The following is a 22,740-nucleotide window of genomic DNA, read 5'->3' as shown; positions in this document are numbered from 1 at the left end:
AAATCATCAAGAGATGTCACTGAAACATAATAGTAAATTTACCACAAACACACACCAAGAAACTCTCATTAAATTATTTTGCCTCAGTACAAATCCTACTGCTCCAACTGGGAGTTTCACCTGAGACAAAGTCTGCAACATCGAGACGTGGTGCGAACCACTAGAAACCAGAGTAGCTTTCACATACTGTTGGAAACTAAGACACCACTAAGTGCTACACAGCACCCTATCTCCTCTCCTGCCTCCCAAGCTTTTTGTAATAATTCAGTAACAACCATATTCTCAAGCAAAGCAAGTTCACCTGGTCTATTTCTTTTTGGCTTGCGCTGGTATTACATTGCCCATGTTTCTAGGGTTTTTTTTGTTTTTTTGACTTTTTTTTTTTTTTTTTAAAATCCACGTATAAACATTATAAAATAATTCTTTCATTAGGTGTCCAGAGACATCACTATGAATGTTTTGGTAAAAGCATAATTAGCTGCCTTGAATAGTTTTCTTTCAATTTTTTTTTTTTACATGCTATATATTTTTATTTAATATCCAGCACCAGGTATTCAGGTAGTACTGGTTTGTCAGCTGCAAATATAAAGTATATATGTATATATATATATATATATACACACATAAAATAGCATCCTGTGAAATAACAATTACCAAATGTCAGGCACAATCATTTGTATACACAAGAGCATAATTCAGAATTACATATGAAAAAAGTTGCCATTTTTGTATCATAGAGTTTGTTCAATCAATTGAATAGCTATGTTCAGCTGTCTGATATGTGGACAATCATCTTTATAGATAACTATGGGAAGGTTACTGTATTCATTAAGGTGTTGCTTCAGTTAAAATCTCATCAACAAGTTAATGACACTGATCCTGAAACTGCCACAAGGTAAATGAATGTCTTATTAGGAATCACTGTTTTGCTTTCTTGGGTGCCCTTCACTGTTGTCACCACAAACATGGGAGGACTGGTTGAATCTAAATTACTTCCTTGCAAGTTCTGAGCCTAGGAAAGCATTCATAATTAAGATGGTGAGCTGACTGATTATTCCTTATGTTCCAAGACACATTATGATACCCTTCTGTCTACTGCAATACCACTTCAAATGACATTTATCCATCTTCACCGGGAAAATCTGTAGAGTGTAGTGGTACTTGCCCTATCTATCTAAGTACCATCAGAATCTGACCCTCTGTTGTGAATTGCTCTCCATGAACTACTTTTTTTTTGCTCTAGGCCAAATTTACACTTGAATTAATGTAATGACCTGTTCTGGTATGTAGGAAGGGAGGCATTCATTTAAACCAATTTGCCTTGCAGCTTATATGAACTTGATCTGTGTGTTCTGTCATAGAGAAAACCAAGTTGCACGTACACTATTTAAAGAGCAGTTCTAACGCACACTGGGCTACAAGTGAATGACAATGGTGTAAGCACATAAGTGTAACTACAGGGATTCCTGTGCTCCATTCAGATCTTAGCCTGCACTCATTTCAGGGCATTTATGATTTTTCTAACACATTTGAAAACCAGCTACTAAACAAAATGTGCACTTTCTTTCAAGGCATTTAGGAGCCCTCCAAAAGCCTTGAGGTACCAAATTTGCATGCGCACACACACAGACACACTCACTCTCTTACTGAATACACAAAAAGACAAATCCTTCAGCACATTCAGAAAAAAATGACACTATAATATGCATCAATAAAAGGCCTATTAACTTGCAGTGACAGCTTCACATGTTTAGGCTTGCACAGTTCTCGAGGAATCTTCTCAAATGTAGGTAGCATCTAGCTTTAGACTTTTAAACTGCGCGTATCCTCGGATATGTACATGAAACTGTTACAGACATCATTATGTACATTCACTAAAGAATCAAATCCTTGACTTGGAGCACAAACTCGTCCTATGCCTTACTGCCTTCACAATTGCTATGTAAGTCGGTCTGACTGCACACAAACTCTGCTTGTGTAACAGGGACCGTAATTAGACATAGGCACTCCTGCACGGCATTAGTTGCACTATTTCCTATGTTTAGTTACTACAGGATATTCCAATCAACATAATCTAACATTAAGGTTTCAACTATAGCAGTAAAAGAAGCATCCCTGAACCCTTCTCTAGCACTGTGGACAGCTGCTGTGGAGCAACCTACGCATGTGCTATGACACGTCTACTGGCAGGGTGGTCGCTTCCAACCAGCTATTGGAATAGTCCCTGGTCCATGCTAAATCCCTAACTGCACCTGTAAACCAGACATGCAGATAGCACAGGTGAAGTTTATCATTAGACTAATAAAATATCCCTGGAATATGTAATAATCTCATTCCAGTACCCAGCAACGTTCCCTGACACATTTAATCTTCTAGCATAGAGGCAAACAGCAGCACCGACTCCTACTTTGAATAACACATAGTATGGATTTTTTTCAGTCTCTCTCCTTCATGTCTTGCTGAAACTCTTGATGTCAGTGGACCTTTTGTATATTTACAGTTGGTCTGAAGAATCTGACTAATCCTTATGAAAAACAATTACACACATGCATGGAGAAAGCCAGAATTATCTTCCTGGACATGCAGTCCCCGAGTCCTCACCATGTCTGAGGCTCATTGCCCAGTTCTGATGTCACAGGTGAGCTGGCTCTTAACAGTGATTTCTGAGCATGCTGCCACAAGAGCCAAAGAAAGCCAAGGCAATGCAAATCCTACTGCTCTGGCTGTGATGCCAGCCCTTCCATACACGGCTAGGCCACACTCTACTGAGTGGGATCGGACCATCCCACCCTGCTGTGCCAGTCTTGCACTGGCATCCTCACCCCTTGGTTTGTAGCACAACAAAGCAAAGGACAGGAGGAGGTTTTTTTATAAAATAGTGCTGGATCATGTATGTGTGTGAAGATTTTTTTTTAAGACCTGATGATTTTTGTAATCATCTGGTCTGATTTAAGAGTAACTATCTATGTTATCACTGTTTGCCGTGTTGCCCTTGATTTACACACTGCCAAGCAACGGAACAATTCAGCTTTGTGGGATCAGACAAGATAGGATGCACGCAATGCAATTCGGCTAGAGGATATGGTAAGGGGACCTAAAAGTTTGGTCAGTATGATCCTGAGAAGGAGTTTGCTGATGTAAGCCAGCAAGGTGAAACAGTATTATTCTCAGACAGTGGTTCCTTTCTACTGTAGGAAGAAGAGAAGCGGGAATCTACCTAAACTACCAAGGCAGTCACTAGCAGTGCAGTTTCACTATGGCACACGAAGATGCCAATCAACTTTCCATTTACCCCCGCAAAAAAAGTCATCCAGAATCTCTACCAAACTGCTTCAAAGTTTCAAGCAAGTAAAGGATTAAGGGAGTTCAGAATTCGGGGTTGACATCAACAAAGGCTACCACTCATGAAGATACCAATACACATGGGTGGTATGGCCTATTAATTTGTAGTAAAATGAATGTTTGGTTTAGATTAGGACTTACCCAACTTACATGCAAAATTAAATAAAAGCACTGCAAAGTTAGCCTGACAATCCTTGCTGGCTGTCCATAGCAATGAAATGTTTTCCATTTAGGATAAGCAATCAATTTAGGCAAGTGCTTGACAAACACTCAAGTGGAAAATGCAGGGGACTTGTCATTGGAGTGTTTACATAGGTGGCTCTATAGATGAAATGAAGCATGAGCTAGGTAGTACGCTGCTGGGTTTCTCATATCATTATACATGCTGACTTTTGTTTATATTGTATTCTGCATATTATCCTCTTCTTTACTGTTTATATAAAAAGACTGCAAGGAATGAGATGAAGCTGATGCAGTTGTCAGCTGGCTCCGGTTCTCCTCTTCCATTGGTGCAGCACTCCTGGATGCTGGGGCATGCAGTCGGTGAGCGTCCAGCATCTCCAGCAAGAGATCATAGAGTGGAACTACATTTTTACACTTCATATTGTACAGGTGCTCCATTCCTTTGTTGCTGTGGGTTATAACGAAACAATGGTTACTTTCCAAATATGCTATGGGAAAAAGAAGCTATCAGCTAATAATATTTGTTAGGTTCATATAAATTCCACCTTGTACAAAAGAACTAACTTAACAGTGCAAGTTGGTGTATACGCTCCTGCTACAGTTAGCAGAAGAAGGTACCATCAAAGAACATTTCAGGCTGCCCATGAGCAAGTTGCCTCCTAAAGGTGACTCTTTCGCTCTCCTTTGCGTAAAAGGTAGCCTAGAGCACATGGGCTCCTAATTTAGGCACTGTGACTAAGTGGATGGGATGAATCTTGGCTTTCCCATAATAAAACCTAAAATATCGGATTTTTTCCCTAGAAAATAACAGTCAATTTGTTAACAAACGCCCACTTGTAGTAATATCCATTCACAAAACTACGGCAACAATAATTAACTTCACCATGCATCTGAAACTTCCTTAATTGTACAAATTCTTCTTAAGAAAAAAAAAAAAAAAAGGATGATTAACATGAAGACAAAAAAGCTCCACAAAAAGACACAAGTAAAAAAAAAAAAACCACATGCACACACCTCTTGACTTTTTCGTGAAGACCTGTATATCAGCCCAGGAGCTAAAATCTGCATGTTTCAGCTTTAGTAGCTATGATATGGTGCTTACTCTAGTTTTAATTTTATTAACTGAAATAATGAAAATTAAAATCTGTGTAACAACATCTCTTGTCCCTTCATAAAAATGAAATCTCTACCGTATCTTTGTATGGACTTGTCATGTTGTTAACACTCCAGTCACTGAGCAGCTGCCTTAAGAGGTAATTACATTTGGGAGAATCATTGCTGTGATTACTAACGGAGTGCCGCAGACACCTCACCTCTACTTAGCAAAGGGTACAGTCCTCTAGATTGGAGTTCAGTAGGTCTGCCTTTATCCTGACCCATAAAATACACATAATGATCCTAATCTCTTTTCTGAAGTGATTTGCAATATCAAGCCACTTGTGAAAAGTGGCTACCTAAAAGTGATAGTTTTATTAAATCTTATCTTATAGGAGACTAACATTTGCAGAACTAGGCTACTGCTACATTAGTATTCTACTTGGTACTTTTCAAACAGAATACAAGATGCACATAACATTAAAAGTAGATACTGCTTACAGCACTATCAAAACAAGAAGAAAAGGAAAAGAAAACTAGAAGAAACAAATGGGGAAAACATTTACTCCTTTCACACCATAATCCAATGTACTGTTTTGCACACATGTTCCATACGTCTTTATGGAAAGTAGACTTTTTTTTTTTTTTTTGTAACAGCTCTACACACAGTTTGCACTCCCACCTGTGAAGGAAAAGTGTGTGCATGCATTTGTGAAACGTCCCTTGCACAGGACCAGTGCAGGAGGGCTGACTGCGTGCTTGCTCTCACCTCATGTGTCTGATGTGAGAGAGGATGAGGAGGAGCTGAGCCAGTCGTCTGTGTTGCTGCTGCAGAGAAAGACCCGACTTAGCCATTAAGTGTATCAGAGTGTCTGTGATTTTGTCCAGAACACGGTGAATATAGTCTCTCTCTTCCAGAGATTTCAAGGTGCTGGAAAGAAAAGTGTACACACCTGGAGTAGGAAGGAGAAAGAAAACAAACAAACCACAGACAAAAATTACTTTGATGGAGTCATATGTGCCCAAGGTACGCCTTGTGATTGCCATCTTCAGCTGTGTTAAACCATGGGAGCTGACTGTGTGTGAACCCTGCTGCTTGCCAGCCGGGTCACTGGTTTGAATGACCCTGGAGCTTGGATTTGGTCACTGTGGGCAAAGCAGGAGGAGGAAGATGATTCCTCTCCCCTGCCCAGGTCCATCCAAGGTCTGGGCCAGGCGGCAGGTGACACCTGCAGCCTGCAGCTAGGCATACCTGCGGGCTGCACTCTTCTCTCAGTCACTCAGCTCTGCAAGCCTGAGAAGATGCCGTTGCCCCTTGAGAGCTCTGCAACGCTTACTGACCAGCCCAGGCCTTCGGCAGTTTTTGCCATTTTCTCTGCTGTTTAATGTTTGATTTTTGGTGGTTTGCTAGTCAATCTAGAACTGAATAATATGTTACCACAAAACATGTAAACAAAATCAGGGTTTGTTTACACACTCATCTCAAGAAAGCCCTCCCAACCAAGCAAGAGCCTTGAAAGGTGCGTTCCTTCACCTGCAAACCCGACTCTTCTTTAAAAACCATGTCTAAAGCAACCTCTGTAAATTTAGCCATCTTACATTGCTTACTGCTGAAGGTGAGCAGCCTGAAGATTTGGACCAGAAGGAAATTTTTTCCAGAGATCAAAACACCTTCAAACTCCCGCTCCAACAGCCCCTCTACATCTCCTATAAAACACTCTAACCCAGGCATAAGGGCTTTTGCCAGTAGTAATTCTTGGGTGCATGAAGCACATCAGCTTTTTAAATGGGAAATTCTAAAGTATTTTGCACGTTTTTATCTTGGATTTGCTCTGGACGACAACACACAGCCAATGTGAATCAGGTCACAACAGCACTCTGCTGCCATAAGGCAGCTGTTGCATTTGGCACCAGTTTTTTTCATCCTCTGGATTGAGCCAATAACTCTAAACAAGTCATATTACTATAATCCAGTCATGAGGCAGCAAAAGCTTAAGATGTATGTACAGTAATACAATCAAACTGGCTTGATCATGGTGTGTTCATTGCCCTGTGTCTATAATGTACTTGACAAATGTTGTGCTTTAGCCCTTCTGAATCAGCTCACAGAGCCAGGAAGAAATTTGGATTTTGTCCTTGGAAAAAATTGTTTTCTGGAATTACTTTTCATTTTGCTTTTTTTAAAGCATCATCTATAGCACAATATGCAATGCAGTTAGTGATATTAAGAAAAAAAGACACACACATGCTAACATGCACACATACACAGACGTATATACTCTAGCTTGTTGTAGCCTGAGGGCTATACCATTGGATTTGAAGGTAAGAATATTTTGCCATGCATCTGAGCAGTCAGGGAAATTGAGATTTTTTTTTTTACCATCTTCTTGGCACACCTCACCTCCTCACATCATCTTCGTACTTCAAGGGCCTGACACCTAGAATGACTGTAACCTGAAAGTAGGTTTTATGACTTTGGGTCTTCTGTACTAAAAAGAAATATAAATTTGTGTTTGTGAATGTCAGTATGAGTGCCTCTTGAAGAGAGTGAATGAGAGAGAAAGAGAGACTGTTTTAAAAAACCACACAGATAAACACAGCACAACTTCTGAAAATCATCAGTCAGAGCTCTTAATTTCGGTAATGAATATTGCTTCGAATTTGATATAGATAGATAGTACAATGGCCTCTTTTCTCTCAAAGCTTTTTGTGATTATTATTATTTTTACTGAAATTAATTCACCGAGGAGAAACAGCTCCTGGGCCTTTTCTCAGCTGAATGACTCAACCACCCTCACATATGCCTACTGACAATACCAGGCTTTATAGCTTAGCAGGTACCTGTAGGGGCAAGATCCTTAAATATTACTGACAAAACAGAGTCCATTAGAAGGAAACATTAGTCTCATAAGTCCACAGTGACTCCAGAGCAGCTTACTTCAGCCAGAGGATGCTACTGTGCCCTTGTAGCAATACCCCTTAGTTTCATAAATTCAAAACCAGCAAAAGAAAAAAAAAATTGTTAGGAGGAATTGTTTCTCACCTAGGTCTAGCCCAGAAGCTATTAAAAAGTATAAATCAAAAAAAAGCACTCCCCCAGAAATGTAGAGACTTCAGGCAATTGCCAGTCAATAACTGCCAAGAAAAATGACATTTGGTTTTCCTTTCTGCCCCCCCCCGCCCCGGTGATTGCTCCTGCCCCAGGCCAATGATCAGAAATTTCCCCAAAAGAAATGCCAGCTATCCATCACACACATACCTACACACAAACAGAGTTTTGGAACAAGAGTGCAGAAAATTGTCTTAGCAAAGTGAAATTTAACAGTCTCAAAGGTCTTTCCAAGCTCTGAGGCTGAGAGCAAGCCTAAATTGAATAGCTACCGGGTTGTTTTCCAGCTCTTTCTGTAGGTCAGTATTGTAAAACATAATAGGAGCAAGAACAGAGAAAGCACCACCCTGCAAACAAGTAAAGCCTATTGGTCTGTGCCGATAACACAAAGCTATGCACAGAACAGGGTCCCTCAGGGACTGCAGTGCTACCGTTCCAGCTGTTGGCATATAGTGATGTAATTTTATATGTGTCACTATATGTAGTGATACTTTTTTGCATATTACTGTAGAGGAGAATGCCCTCTACATCTTTTCTGTCACAATAAACCCCAGTTTAAAATATCTTTACATTTAGAGTTCACGTTCACAAAACAATATCCAAGGCTCTTCTTCCCCTTCCACCGTGCCCCATTGCTCTGGATCTGTGGCAAGCCAGGCTGGGCTATGAGCAAATTCAGCTCTGTACCATGCACTTGTGTAATCATCCAGCCCTCAAAATAAAGAAATAAATAAAAAGCACAATTTAACAGGAGCTAGAAAAATCAGGAGAAAAGAATAACAAAGAGCCACATGGAATGATGTATCAGGAGGTCTACAGGATGCATAAAATCAGCTAAATCCTTCCATCTCTACAGACTAACCAGCTAACTAATTAGGTAAATCAGCTGCTAAGGCAGACGTGACCGACATCTTTGTCTCCAAAATGAAAGCCTGTTGCTTTGCCACATAGCACCACTTTTCAGATACACTCAAAAGTAAAACATATGGCATCATGTTGCCCTTTCATGTTTCTAATACTTATTTTCCAGTGTTAAGAAACAGCCCTTTATTATTGAGCTGAATGCGTTTTTCAAAAATAAAATTTTGCTTTTGAGTCAGAAGATTTATTGCTGCAGCTTTAGAGGGGCACCTTCTGGTTTGTTATTTAGCTAGAGACAATGCTGTCATTGTTACAGACATGCTTTTGCCTTGATATCTCAGGAGAAATTTGGAAGTAGCATAAACGTATATTTTGCTTTGTAAACAAAATTTTCCATGTTTTCCACACACACTGAGTGAAACTAAAAAAAAAATCACTTGCGTTTTGCCCAAGACCACATGGAAAAGGAGTGTAAAGATATTAAACAGCCTTGAAAATGTTGCAAAAAAAAAAAAAAAGAGAAAATAAATGTCCAACAAAAGCAATAAACAGCACTACCTCACATGAAGAGACTAACAACAGATGTCCAAGGATTTAATAAAGAAATGTTTGTGTACACTCAGTGAATTAAATCCACACAAAGCTTTAGAATGCAAATGCAGACTGCTTTTAAATATGAAATGTAACATAATTAGTCCAATTTGTTTAATTAGTCCACTTGTTTAAATCATTTTGAGATCAGCTGGTTTAATTGTATGCATATATACTACAGATAGCATAAGGGCCAAAAATTCATTGTGTGTTTATCTGCTGTTTCTTTAGTAGAAGATTTGTGTATATTTACATGTGCAATCACAGAAAAAAATGAGGTTAAGGGAGGCTTGGAGGTCATCTAGTTCAACCTCCTGCTCAAGTAGCAGTAACTTCAGGGTTAGGTCAAGTTGCGCAGAGCTTTGTCCAGATGAGTTGTGAGTATCAACAAGGGTGGAGATCTTACCATCTTTCTGGCCAACCTGTTCCAGTGCTTAACTTCTCACTGGGAAGATTTTTTGTTCTGTTCATCTGGTCAGGATCTCCCTTGCTGTGGTTTGTCTCCATTGCAGCTTGTCCTTTCCTCTTGCACCTCTGAGAAGAATCTGGCCCTGGCTTCTCCACAACCTGTTCATCAGCTATCTGAGGACTGCAGTTAGACCCTCCCTTAGCCTTCCCTTTTCCAGGATGAACAAACCCAGCTCTCTCAGCCTCTCCTCACACATCATGTATGCTATGTGCTTCAGAGCACATAATATTTCATTTGTGTCCAACACTTTACCTAAGGAGGCTGGCTATATTCTGTGAAGAAAAGCATCTCCAGAAGACATTTCACAGTATCTATGGCAAACAGCACTTACACAACTATTACACATACCTCGAATTATGCTACTTATCTCTGTAATGCAGTCTAGCCTCCTAATTTGGGCATCTAAAGGGTCTGACAGTCAGAAACTCGTGTCCACATTCCCACCACCTAGTTGTTAACTCCTCAGACAGTTACAAAATTAGTTGGTTATAAGAATGCAAAAACTGAAATCTAAAATTAATTACCTTTATGCATAAAGGCAATTACAAGCAATACAGACATACATTCTGTGGCCACATATACATACACATTCAGTTTACAGTGTACTCAGATATACTGCAATAAGTGTAGTATGCAAGTCAGAGTAATACATGACGGTCTGCATAACAATGGTATAAATTGCTTTCATCATGAACCTGTAACACCTCAACCCGAATGGTGCCCTCTGATCTATCACCGTCAAGACTCTTGTAAAAATGCCAGACTTCTGAGCAGCTATAAACTTTCATTTAATGTAAAAAAACACCACACCCAAAATCAGATCACTCATCAGATCATCAGATCAACTCTGACCTTCTACCACACAGAGCACCAGTGACTTGAACCTGCTGAATATGAACCTTGAAGGAATGAAGATCTAATATCTCCTAGCCTCACTCAGTGGTTCCATCTCTCTTACGTGCAGAAGGAAATTTGCCTCTGATTACCACTGACTTCACTTGCTATTTTTTTTTTTTTTTTTTTTTACAGTTTTTCCTGATAGGAATCATGAAACAAAAAATCCCATTAACAAAGTGAGATGTGCTCATGAAGGACAGCTGTTGATGTCTGGCAGAGGTTTGTCTAAATAACAAATTTAGTTTTCTGGATCAATATTAAATGCAGCAGTGGGACAAAAACTCTCAACAGCATGGCCTGAAGTCTTCACTTTCAAAACATGGACATCTAATGTGTTTTATTCAAACTTCTGATTCCATTTTTTTTTCTAATTCTAATTCAATATTTCTATAATCAACTACATATTCTAGATTTATTTAAGAGGATAATTACATTTGAACATATTAGCTAAAGATCTGGACAAGCATCACTTTTCAGGAAGAACATTTAACTCTAGGAAATATTTTGTTATAATTATCAGGACAATAAAAGGAAAATAAAATGTCAAACAGTAATTACAATTGTCACATTCTGGCATCCAAGATAAAAACAGTAGCCCTTCATTCCTAATATGCCAGGTGCTTGCCTCAGATGTCACTTTTTGATAAGTGGTGACAATCACAACAAAACCTTAGTATCTCATAGAACATAAATGAAATATTTTGTATTTGATTGTATAAATATATAATTTTGCTTGATCTTTGTTGTTGTTGTTGTTAGTAGACCAGGCCCAAGTTTCCATAAAGGAAGAAGAGCCTGATCAGTAAAACAAAGTGTGCTGTGTTTAGAGTTAGCCTTTGGTGGGAATTACCTGAATTTGTATTTCATGCAACTTGGGCAAATGATCTGTTAGACCACTGGCTAAAAAGGACATACAGCCCTCCACATGTGTTTTGTCTGCAGGTTGATATCGTCTACGAGTTCAAACCCAACAAGAAAATGGGAGAACAAGTGGGTAAATCCTCAGGGCTGGGAAACTCTAGCATCTTTAGTCATTAGGTAACAACTTAGCAGAGAATTAAGTCTAAAATTTTTAGTTCGGTGCCTACGTTATTATTTTAGACCTCCATCATTTCTGTGAGAACACCATGGGCCTCATTTCTGCATTTAAAAATAAATTCTCAGGAGTTTTTTCCATTTCAAACAGAAAAGGATCCTCTGGTGTGCAACAGAAATTTTCTGTCACATGCCTCAACTTGAATTTGCTTATTTTAATCTTCTCATGCAGCATACAAGTGAGCTAACCTTACATATTTATATCTATACCTACACTTGTTATCTAGTCACCTATTGTTGAAGTGTACTTCAGAATGAGATTTACAGTCCAAAAATACTTATTTCATCAACTATAAAGGAAGTGGAAGGTGATGACATCACTTTTAGATGCCTGTATTTTAATATAAACTAAACCACGATAAAATCAGCCACATTTTTGCCATTATTTCCCTTTATTTTGCCATCACCAAAACAGAAAAGTGTAGATTTACAACTAAGTGGTGCCTTTGGATGCCCTAAGTGTGGCTTCAGCTACTTCAGTGTCTTGTAATCAGAGCTTTAAGACCTGCCAGCACCTAGTTCAAAACACTGCTCTGATCGCCCTTCACATCAGCTGTATGCACGTATCGACTACTTAATGCATTAATTTGTTGGGCCCCATCTACATCACTGAACAGGTTTGCTCGCTTCCATTCCTGCCTCTTGGCTCTGCCTGCATCTATGTTGACAGCCCCCTTTCAATTGCTGCTTTCTCAAATTGAAAACATCATTAGTGACAACAAGCAGCATTCAACCACATGCAGAAGCACCCACAATTACCCGAGTGACAGCAAAGCACACCACTTACCAGAATTGAGCAGGATGATGGACTTAAGGCACACAAATTCCTCCCCTTGAAGGTTCATCATGCGAAACCGAGCAGCAGTAGCCAGCAGCATGTCAAAGATTTCCACCATGCCCTCTACACATTTCCCTTGATTCCTGTATGAATACCATCAAGGGGAAGATATTCACAGCTTTAACCTGGTGGTAGCATGAGCTTTTTATCCCCCTGGATCATTCCCCTCCAATTTGATTTCATCAGTTCACTAGCTAGCACGTGACTTCCTACTCTATGCTCATTTGGTGTATGTGTGATTACAAAAGCATAGTTCTCAGTATCCCACATAAAATGAATAAATAATTAAGTACAATATTCCTCCCAAAAATGTCAATTTCATAAACTCATCACCAAGGCATTACTGTGGTGAAACATATGAGATATTGACTCAACCAAATCTTCACACTGAATTAATGAAGATTGTAATTATTTTTTACAAAAATTTAGTCTGCAGATTTTATGGTCATGGAATTTTAGATCATTCAACCCAAACTATTCTATGATTCTATGGTTCTATTATTTGCATTGCAACCTTTTACCAAAAACTACCTACTTTTACTTTTATTAGGACTTTCTGGGTGAAATTTTAACATAAAAGACTTAATGAGTGATCAGATCTGCTGTTTAAAAATATACTATTTTTTGGATACAGCTTTTATGAACAAAATTTTGAAGACCACTGCTATAGGAAAATGCACAACAGATTTCCAGTGATCAGATGGCTATTCCACTATCATTTGTAATGCGAACATAGATTGAGCATCTCCTAATCTCATTGTGACAAAACCAACACTGACTACCAGCATAGACACATCTGCCTCAGTCCTGATACAGCCATGCTGTTGAGACCCTGTAGCAAACGTCTAAATCACACCAGATCCTCAGACAAAGCAGTCATCCTCCTTTTTGACTACAGCCTGAGAAAATTATTTGCACTTCTCAATCATGTCTAAACCTAAAACTGAGTCAAAGGAGGAGAGGGGGTACCTGTGAGCACTTGTGCACCAATCTCCTTTCAAGTTCACATACGTATTCAGCTTAACTTGGTGCATGAACTTAAATCTATATCTCCCTTATCCCAGCGCAGTGCCTACGAGTCAGTGACTATGGCATATGACAGAAGCTATTTCATCTGCTTTCAGAGATATTTAAACAAAGCAGGACAATATCAAGAAAGCAAAGTGAGAATGCTCCCTTAAAACAGCGAGTAAAGTGTTGGTTAAAATACAGTAATATTTGAAAACATGGAGTCCCAAGCAAGTTTTCCAATCACTGTTACAACAGCACACGTTCTCTGATTTTTCTGTGAGAAAGAGACGATCCAGCCTTGGGAATGGAAATATTAGAAAGGTATGTTTAGTACAGAGGATGGGTTGCTCCTCGCCTCGGGTCCCTATTGGCTACCAGGCAGCTGCATGCTGAGCACTCCTAAGAAGTGCCTAATTCTCGCCACGCATTTCACTAGCACTTAGCTCAGAATTTGATTCCTATTGCATGGCAGGCACCCAGTCACAAGCTGCAACAAATGGCAATGCAACTTTTATGGCCTTTTCTGTCTCTTAAAAATTTTGCTGAAGAAATGATGGTTTAAACTATAGCAACTTTTTGGGTATGAACAGCAACATTGATAATTTCACATATTAGGTTCCCACAGATGATGGTAACAAGTGCAGTGTAAAAGGTCGTGGACAAAAGTCTAAGTCTTAAGATCAGCAAGCAGGCAGACTCAATGCTATGTTCCACGTAAAGTGTGATGCCTTTTGCACCCTTATTTACAATGCCCTGACCGATGAGCTGAACTAAAGGACTGATCTCAGCCGGTTATATCTGAACATGGCTTTACTGAAATTCACAGTTCTGTCTCTTTTGCCTGAAGCCTGAATCTGCACTCAGACAGGGACTTTTCAATGATTTGATGACCATTCAATTACACTGTTCAGTGCTGGATGTGGAGAGCTCTTCAGCAACGAGCATCTTGCTGCCCTGATGAATCCTGCTTAGGCAGAATAAAGCTGAAAATCTGAACTGGTTGGATTCAAGTATATTCCTCCTCTGGTGGACATCAATAAAATAAAGAAAGGCAAAGTAGTATTTAATAGCACCACTGTCAAATAAAAAACAAACAAAAATCAGGCACTCAAGGCATGAGAATACAAACAATTACTATTACCTCAAAATCTGGTTTGTGTGCTAAAATTTAAATCCTGTGGAAGTAAAAAAACATAATTTTTTACAGTGGGACAAGTTCCACTACTTCTGATACAATATTTTTGCCTGTAACTAGAGAAAGATTAACGTTACGTATATGAAGTTAAGCACAGTTTCAGAGGACTAAAAGCCTTTAATAGTTTTGCTTAACTTAAATAATGCCCCTGTACAGGTTAGTTTAAGAATTTAGAATTTCTGGATTACACAGAAAGGAAAAGTTTCAGTGGATCATGTGGCAAATGACCCATATTAAAAAAAAAAAAAAAAAAAAAAAAAACCAAACAACAACACATCTTCATGTCTGGCTAAGATATTTACTTGCTTCCTAAAACTCATCAAACTACTGCCATCCAGTATTCAAAACAATTCAAAATATTGCACAGTCTGAACACACTGCAAAATTTTCATATTCAAGACCACAACTTAAAAAAGAAATAGTAAGTTATTTGTAAAACGAGACCTTTTAAAATACCTTATGGCAACTCATAAGATGGAAAAGACATTTTGATAGCAAGTAAGAATTATTCCCAGCTACTTCTTACAAAAATAGTTCAATGGACTGTAGTTTACAAGATCAATATTCCATTCAAGATCCTCTTGCTGACAAGTACAACCTCTGGACAAAAATCTCTAGTCCTGCAACACATAGTCAATGTGCCTAAATCTCCATGTGTGTCTATTTCCCACCAACTGAACTCATATGGTAAATGATAAATAAAAATTATGTAAATTTAAGACATTCTAAATACTTTCTAATCTCATTTGCTTTGCTGTCTGCTGTGTGTGAAATACCAGGCTACTCCACAAGAAAGAGAAGAGTACCTCTCTAGGTAAAGTACTTTAGATGAAGTTAGATAGCTACATTTAGGTATTCATGTGTGCAAGCAACAATTTAGAAATTTCTGTTTTAGTTTCAGAGTTAGGCAGCAGATCCAGCTCCACTGAAATCAGTGGGAATGGCAGGAGCTTATATCTTTGAAATGCAGGCTTCTAATCAAATGTTTCTGTTATCTAGGCTACAACACTGATTTTCTCTGTTAACCAACAAAAACTATCTGAAATAGGAATCTCCATTTCTCCTGAATTGCCTTCTAACTTTCTAACATAAGCTGATAGTACTATCACATCTTCACAGCTATATGTCCAGTTGATAGGAAGGCCTATCTAGGAAGGCCTAGATAACTTTCCTGGAGGACAAATTAAGCAATAGATTTGAAAATTATTCTTATCCCACCATCGTGCTGTTGTCTGTGTGTACTCTCAGCTTACTGAATACAAAACAATAAAAACTTGTTTACTGCAAAGCATCAGAGTGTCTTCTCAGAAGAATCCTTAACACTTGGCTATTAGGAAATGTTTAGATAAGTTAAAGCATGTGAATTAAAGGTCTTAAGTTACTGCATAAAAGTACTATGATGTGCATTAACTTGAGTAAGTCTACAGAGTCACAGCATCATCCAGGCTGGAAGGCAGTTCAGGACATCTTTAGTCCAACCTTCCGCTCACCAGGCTCAGCTCACTCAAGGCTTTATGCAAGTCTGGTCTTGAAAACTTCCAAGGATAGAGACTGCACAACCTCTCTCAGCTTAATTATTTTCATCATCATGTTTGGTTTTTTTTCTCCCCTATATCCAGTCAGAACCTCCTCTGCTTCAACTTATGACTCCTGTTTCTCAGCCTCCCATCAGGCATCTTAATAAAGTGCCTTGATTACCTCCTTGTAGATTTTAGGCTAGGCATGCTCAAAAGCCATCTCTTCTCCAGGCTGAACAAATTCACTTCTCTCAACCACAAGGCATGTGCTCCCACCATGTGGCTCTCCACTAGGTTTACTGAAGTTTATTAACATCTTTCCTGTAATGAGGGGTGCAAAGCCGGATGTGGTATTCCAGATGTGGTCTAATGAGTGCCAAATAAAAATGGAATAGTCACTTCCCTTTCTCTACTGCCTACACTACGACTGATACAATCCCAGATACTGTTGGCCTTCATTGCTGCCATGTTGCAGTATTGGCACACACACAGCTTGCTGTTCACCAGCACTGCAGGTCCTTTCCAGCAGAGCTGTTCCCCAGCTAGTTAGGCCCTAGCTTGAACAGTAGCAGTGGATTAAGTCCATCACAGGTGCAGGACTTTGCATTTCTCCTGGTTGAATTTCATGAGGTTCCTGTCAGCCCATTCCTCCAGCCTGTCTAGGTCCATCTGTATGGCAGCTCTGCCCTCAAACATAGCAACTGCACTCCCTACACCCTGGTGTCATCTGCAGATTTGAAGACAGTGCACTCCATCTCCTCCTCCTGGTCATTGTCAAAGACATTTAACAGGACACACCCTAGGATAGACCCCTGAGGAAATCAAACTGTAACTAGTATCAAGGCAGAGAATGAGCCATTAACAAGAGACCTCATTTTATCACAGAAGACAATCAGGTAGGTCAAGCACAATATAACCTAAACCTATGCTAATTCACACTCACCATCTTCTCCTTCCTGTTCACATAAACAACTTCCAAGAGAACTTGCTCTATGATTTTCCTCATGATAGAAGTGATGCTGACTGGCCAACCTGTAGTTCCCAGACTGTCTTTCTTCTTTTGGAAATGGGTGCAACATATGCCTTTCTCCAGTAATTGAAGACCTCTCCTGGTCTCCACAGCCTTTCCAACCTCGCAATGACATCATCCAACACTCTTGGATGCAGCCCATCCCATGGACTTGTATGTGACAAGACTTCTTAAGAGATTCGTGACTCAGTCCTCTTTTACTAACTCAATCCTCTCCTCCTTGAATCCTGTACGTAGGAATAAGAATCTAGATTTTATTTGTCTTGGAAAAAACATAGATATCAGGAACGTCTCTTACAGAAACACGGGATCGAGTGACAGACAAGTAAACATTAACAGTGAAGGGTGTTTAGGTGAGGGGAACAGGGACTCAGGGGATGATCTCATCAAACTTTCCATTGAAAGGGAGAAGCCCAAGTAGGCACAGATGCATCCATCAAATCAAAGCCTGACTGTGTATTTGTTGTCTCTCTGTCTTCATTGATCACGGTACTTCATTTGATGACAAGGGACTGCCAAGAACAGGTGGGATCCACCAGACTAGGAGAAGGAGGGTCATCTTCACAAATGGACTTAGTAACTTGGTGAGGAAGTCTCTAAACAAGGCTTGTTGCAGGATGTGTTCCTAAGCCTAAAGGTAGGTTAGGAAACAGGGGAGGTATGATTGAGATAAAGCTGCAGAGGCAACATTCACATCCCCAGTTAGAAGGGAGGGTATTCACAGAGTTAACTCAAATGCCTGTGCTCTAACACAGAAGGAGAATTGGAAGTCCATACACAGTCAGACAGCTGTGATGAGACTGGAAACACAGAGGCTTTGTGGGATAGTGCACAGATCAGATCAGATAGCACATATGATTGGAGAATGGTCATGGATGGGTACAACTTGATTAAGAAGGTCAAGTATGGAAGAAGAGGGGAAGAACTTGAGCTCTACATAAAGGGAGACCTTGATTGCACAGACCATAAGAAACCAGAACCTCATATGTCAGGAGACTCTGTGTACAGGTCAGAGGAGAAAACACTGATGCTTGCGGGGGCGGGGGGGGGGAGGGCAGAAGCAGGGCAGAGACTGTTACGAACTGTCTGACCAAGAGCATAAAGTGGATAAGTCTTTCTATAAATAACTCATAGAAGTCTTCCAGTCACTGGTCTACAGTCTTGTGGAGGATTTCTACATGGATATACTGCAATCATTGGCTCGAAGGTCAACATAGCATCGTGCAAGTAATCCAGGGAGTTTCTGGACTGTGTTGATGGTAACTTCCCAACACAAACAGCACAGTGGCCAACCAAGGGCAATGCTCTATTGACCCACTCCTCACAAACAACGAGAAATTGCTGGTGACTGTGGCCACAGATGGGAAATTTGGATGCAGCAACCATGAGATGTGATTGATCCAGAAGCAAGCTGGGAATGCAAACAATGGAACTATGACTCTGGGTTTCAGAAGAACAGACTGCAGTTTATTTAGGGAATTTCTAGGCAGAATATTCTTGGAGACATGATGGGGAAAAGTGTCAAGGGAACTAGACAATATTTTAAGGAAAACTTATTGAGAGCTCAGGAACAAGTCCATCCCGTTGTAGAGGAAAACCAGGTATTTCAACAGAAGATCCACTTCGCTAAGCAAGGAGCCCATTAATGAACTAGAAGGCAAAAGAATATATAAGAAATAGAAATAAAAGCAGGCAGCAAAGGAGGAATACCAAAGCACTGTTTGAGCATTATGCCTAAAACTAGTGAGGGACACAGAGGGTAACAAGTATGGCAGCAACAAATGGAATTTCAGCAAGAACGAAGAGTTGACGAATGGGGGAGAAAACCTAGTGACAGACTACATGGGTAGACTGAAACACTCAACAGCATTTCTATTTTTGTGTGTCAGATTTCATTGGCAAAGACAACAGAAGCATACCGACAGGTTAGGGAATTACTTAGAGAATTAGTAATTACTCTGAAGAGTAATTCCAATGTTTGAAGCCAAATGGGGTTCATTTCAGGGTGCTGAAATAGTTGGTCAATGTATTCATTAGGTTACTATCTATCACTTAGAAAAAATCATGGGGATTGAAAGAGGTTCCTGACAAATAACTCAACTTTGACAAAATCATGGAGGATCCAGGAAACTGGATTGTGCTTGGCCAACCTGATTGACTCTACGATGAAACAATTAGTTAAATGATCCAAGGGAAGGTGGTGGGTGCAATATAATGCAACTGTAGTGAGGTTTTTGCTTTACAGCATTCTTATCTGTAAGCTAGGGAAGTACATGCTGAGCAGACAGACAGATACATGGGTAGAAAATAGGCTGGATTACCAGACTCGAAGTGCAGCAGTAATGGCTCAACACCTAGTTTATGGTAGGTAATAAGTACTCTAGATGTTGACTCTGGAGCCAATGCTGTTTAATATATTTATCAATGACATGGATGATGATAAAAAGTTCATCTTCGAATTTGTGGATGATAGTGAATCGGGGCTGGAGGGAGGTTGATACACTACATAGCACAGCCTCAGTGCTAGAGGAACCTTGGAGGAGTGAACCAACAGAAACCTCAGAAAGTTCAGTGAGAAGTACAAAATTCTGCACCCAGGGCCAAATAAACCCATGCATCAGTACTGGTTGGAAAAACACTGGACTGACCAGCAGCCATCCTGGAAAATGGAAACCAAATAAAATATAAGCCAAGAGCATTCTCTCTTTGTGGATAAGGCAAACTGCATGCAAATTATGTTAGGAAGAATGTGGCCAGAAGAGCAAGAGAAATTATTTTCCCCCCACCTCTACTTGGTCCTGCTGAGGCTGTGCCTGTGTCCAGTTTCAGGCCTCTCAGCTCAAGAAGGATGTTGCATGTCTCCTCCTGTTGTGGAGATGATCAGAGGCACGCAGCACATGGCCTATAAGGAGGGGGTGAGTGACTGGATCTGTTCAGTCTGGTGAGAAAGAAGCAAAGTATGTAGGGGAGGAGACAGACAAAACTGCCGTCTACAACTGCTTGAAGGGGCATTACCAACAGGGTGTAACCAAGGTCTTCTCAGGAACAGTGAACGTTAAATCAAAAGGCAACTAACTGCTATAAGCTACAGCTTGGAAGGCTCTGGCTGGATTGTAGGAGGGTGGTGCAACCCTGAAACTGGTACCAAGAGAGGTTGTGTGTTGTCCATCCTTAGACACTTTCAAGAAAGCTAGACAAAGTCACAACTAGCCTAAACTGGTGTTGACAATGGTCTTGCTTCAAGAAGCAGGTTGGACAAAATGGTCAGCAACAAAAATTTTGGTTTCTAAAGTAAATCATTGGAGAAGTTCCTGAAAGAGTTTAGTTTCAGAGGGTACCATTAGAAGCAAGGATTTATTACTGGTGTGGAGCTTTTTAACCAAGAATCCAAACATGCAGGCAGCACCTGAGTAAAGAATAAAAACAATCCTTAAATCATACAAATAAGGGTTGATGTACTAATGCAGTAGTAAAAAAAAAAAAAAATCACCATATTACAGCCCTTTGGCTTCAGTTTATGCATAAATCTGGCACAGAATATAAAACAGAGAAGAAAAAATAAAATGTAAAAGTTAATCCAATTTGCTCATACTTCGAAATCTCTTTAATCAGTTTAAGCTTGGATTGTATTTTGGAGAAAGGTTTAGAAAGACTACAATCTTTTCTAGTCATTATAGTCTATTCAATCTCAATGCATATCTTCTTGGCATTTTATTCTCTTTACACCTCATTCTCATACTTCTCCTATATTTCGTTAGGGTTTATTTCTAATTCATTAACTTATTCAGTCATGGCATAGGCAAGGTAGAATGCCTGTCTGTCCAGAGGCAAGAACATGAATTCCAAGGGAGGAAACCTAAAGTGAGAGCCTTTTCAGAAAGTTACCTTCAGGTATTAATGTTGCTTTCTTTTTTTTTTTTTTCTTCTTTTTTTGGGGTGTGGGGAGGTAGTTCACTAAAATCTTTTTCAGTTGATTTACAACACTGTTGCAGTAATTGTTTCTTGTTGTTTAAACAAATACAATATTTTTGGCTACTTACTCAACGATATGTGCCATTAGTGTCAATGCATGAATCACAGTCTGAGAATCACTCACAGCTGGGCAATTGGAGAAGTACTGGACTGGAATTAGCATAATTCAACATGGAAGCAGGTTTTTTTTTCCCTTCAAGAGTTTCTTGAAACAGACATTTGCCAAATAACAAATAAAACTGAAATATCACTTCTAAGCATAATTTTGAGGGAGGAAAAGAGGCAGGACCAGAAGGGACCCCCTAAGAGCAAGGTTCTCTTTTCCTCCACTGAGCTGGGTGGTTATGTTTATATCTTTTCACATAACCTGCCCTTTGAGTTACTCCTGTTGGCATCATCACTTCCCCAAAACAGGTTGAAAAATGTGGTTGCCCATGCACAGCAGCAGTTTTCACCCAGCACAGCTCTCTTCTATAGCAACAAAGCAACCATTAGGATTGAGCCTGAGGCTCAAATAGGCACTTCCTACCTCTTCCAGTACTGACAAAATTGCCAGCTCACCATCCTCTGAGGTTTGCTAATCTTTTCTGACGTCTCTTTTCGTTGTTTCTTGAGCTAGCTCTGAACCAAAAGTGGTGGCTAACTCACACACCAAATGAAAGATGTTAAAATAAAGCCAAATAAGACAGGAAATTCAGAAAGACTGGGAATAGATAAAAGACAGACCAGAACCATTATATCTTGTGCTATTTCTGAAGCACTAAAGAATTGCCAAAATATTTTAATATTTTTTTAATGTTCTATCCTTTAGAATATTATTGCAGGCTTTATGCATAGGTGGAGCCTGTCTTCAAGACAAGAGATGATTTTTGTATACATTAGTGTTTTCCATATACATTAGTTCTGTTAATAGACATTGATAAACATTTTCTACTCCTATGTAATGTGATGTACTAAAACAGCTTAAGGAAGCTGGGTGTCAGGAAAGCTCCATCTCCAAGGTTTTAAGACCAAATCAAGAACATCCATTGAGATGGCTTAAATACTGCCAGATAGGCGTTGGAGGGATACTTAACTGCCTGAGGATTCCTCCTTTTCTACAATGTTATGCTTTATCAATAATTAAAAGATGATGAAATTGTTATCAGCAGTGATATTTACTTCAGACCATTCTACATTTAACCAGTAACTCTGGAGATTGTGGCAAAGGTTAGGGAAAAATTAAGCAGGAAAAAAAATAAAATCTGAAAAAAATTAGCCCCCAAAGCTCTAGAACAAAACCACAACCTCCAAAGAACAGGAGGCAAAGAGAAAAGCAGAGACGACCATGAGTAAACTAAACCACAGTATCAAATGCAAGTCTTGCTGATGAAGAGAAATATCTAGTTTATTTATTGTTCTATGTCAGTACTCATGAGGTTAAATAGCATTTTGCTTTTAAAAATGGCTGTTTTGATCACAACAATTAGTCTTGTACCGTGATGGAAATCAACTGCTAAGTTGTAGGTGGGCATGAAGGTGAGAGCTTCAGAAAG

General features: G+C 39.6%; 1 protein-coding gene across 1 annotated transcript in view; it reads right to left on the bottom strand.

Annotated features, from left to right (window-relative positions):
* Window positions 1-3,738: 3,738 nt before the first annotated feature.
* Window positions 3,739-22,740, bottom strand: part of ESR1 (estrogen receptor 1) — a gene marked incomplete at its 3' end in the record, with an annotated part of 113,742 nt that continues 94,740 nt past the window's right edge. The window contains exons 6-8 of the mRNA XM_082306272.1: window positions 12,430-12,563; window positions 5,390-5,573; window positions 3,739-3,973 (exon numbers count right to left, since the gene is read on the bottom strand). Of these exons, the coding sequence (XP_082162398.1) occupies window positions 3,739-3,973; window positions 5,390-5,573; window positions 12,430-12,563 (553 nt within the window). The remainder of the gene's footprint in view (window positions 3,974-5,389; window positions 5,574-12,429; window positions 12,564-22,740) is intronic.

The sequence above is a fragment of the Platalea leucorodia genome (genome assembly GCF_965183815.1).
Source record: "Platalea leucorodia genome assembly, chromosome: 3".
NCBI classification, from domain to species: domain Eukaryota; kingdom Metazoa; phylum Chordata; class Aves; order Pelecaniformes; family Threskiornithidae; genus Platalea; species Platalea leucorodia.
Note: the sequence above shows the minus strand (reverse complement) of the source record. Positions and strands in the feature narration are given on the sequence as shown.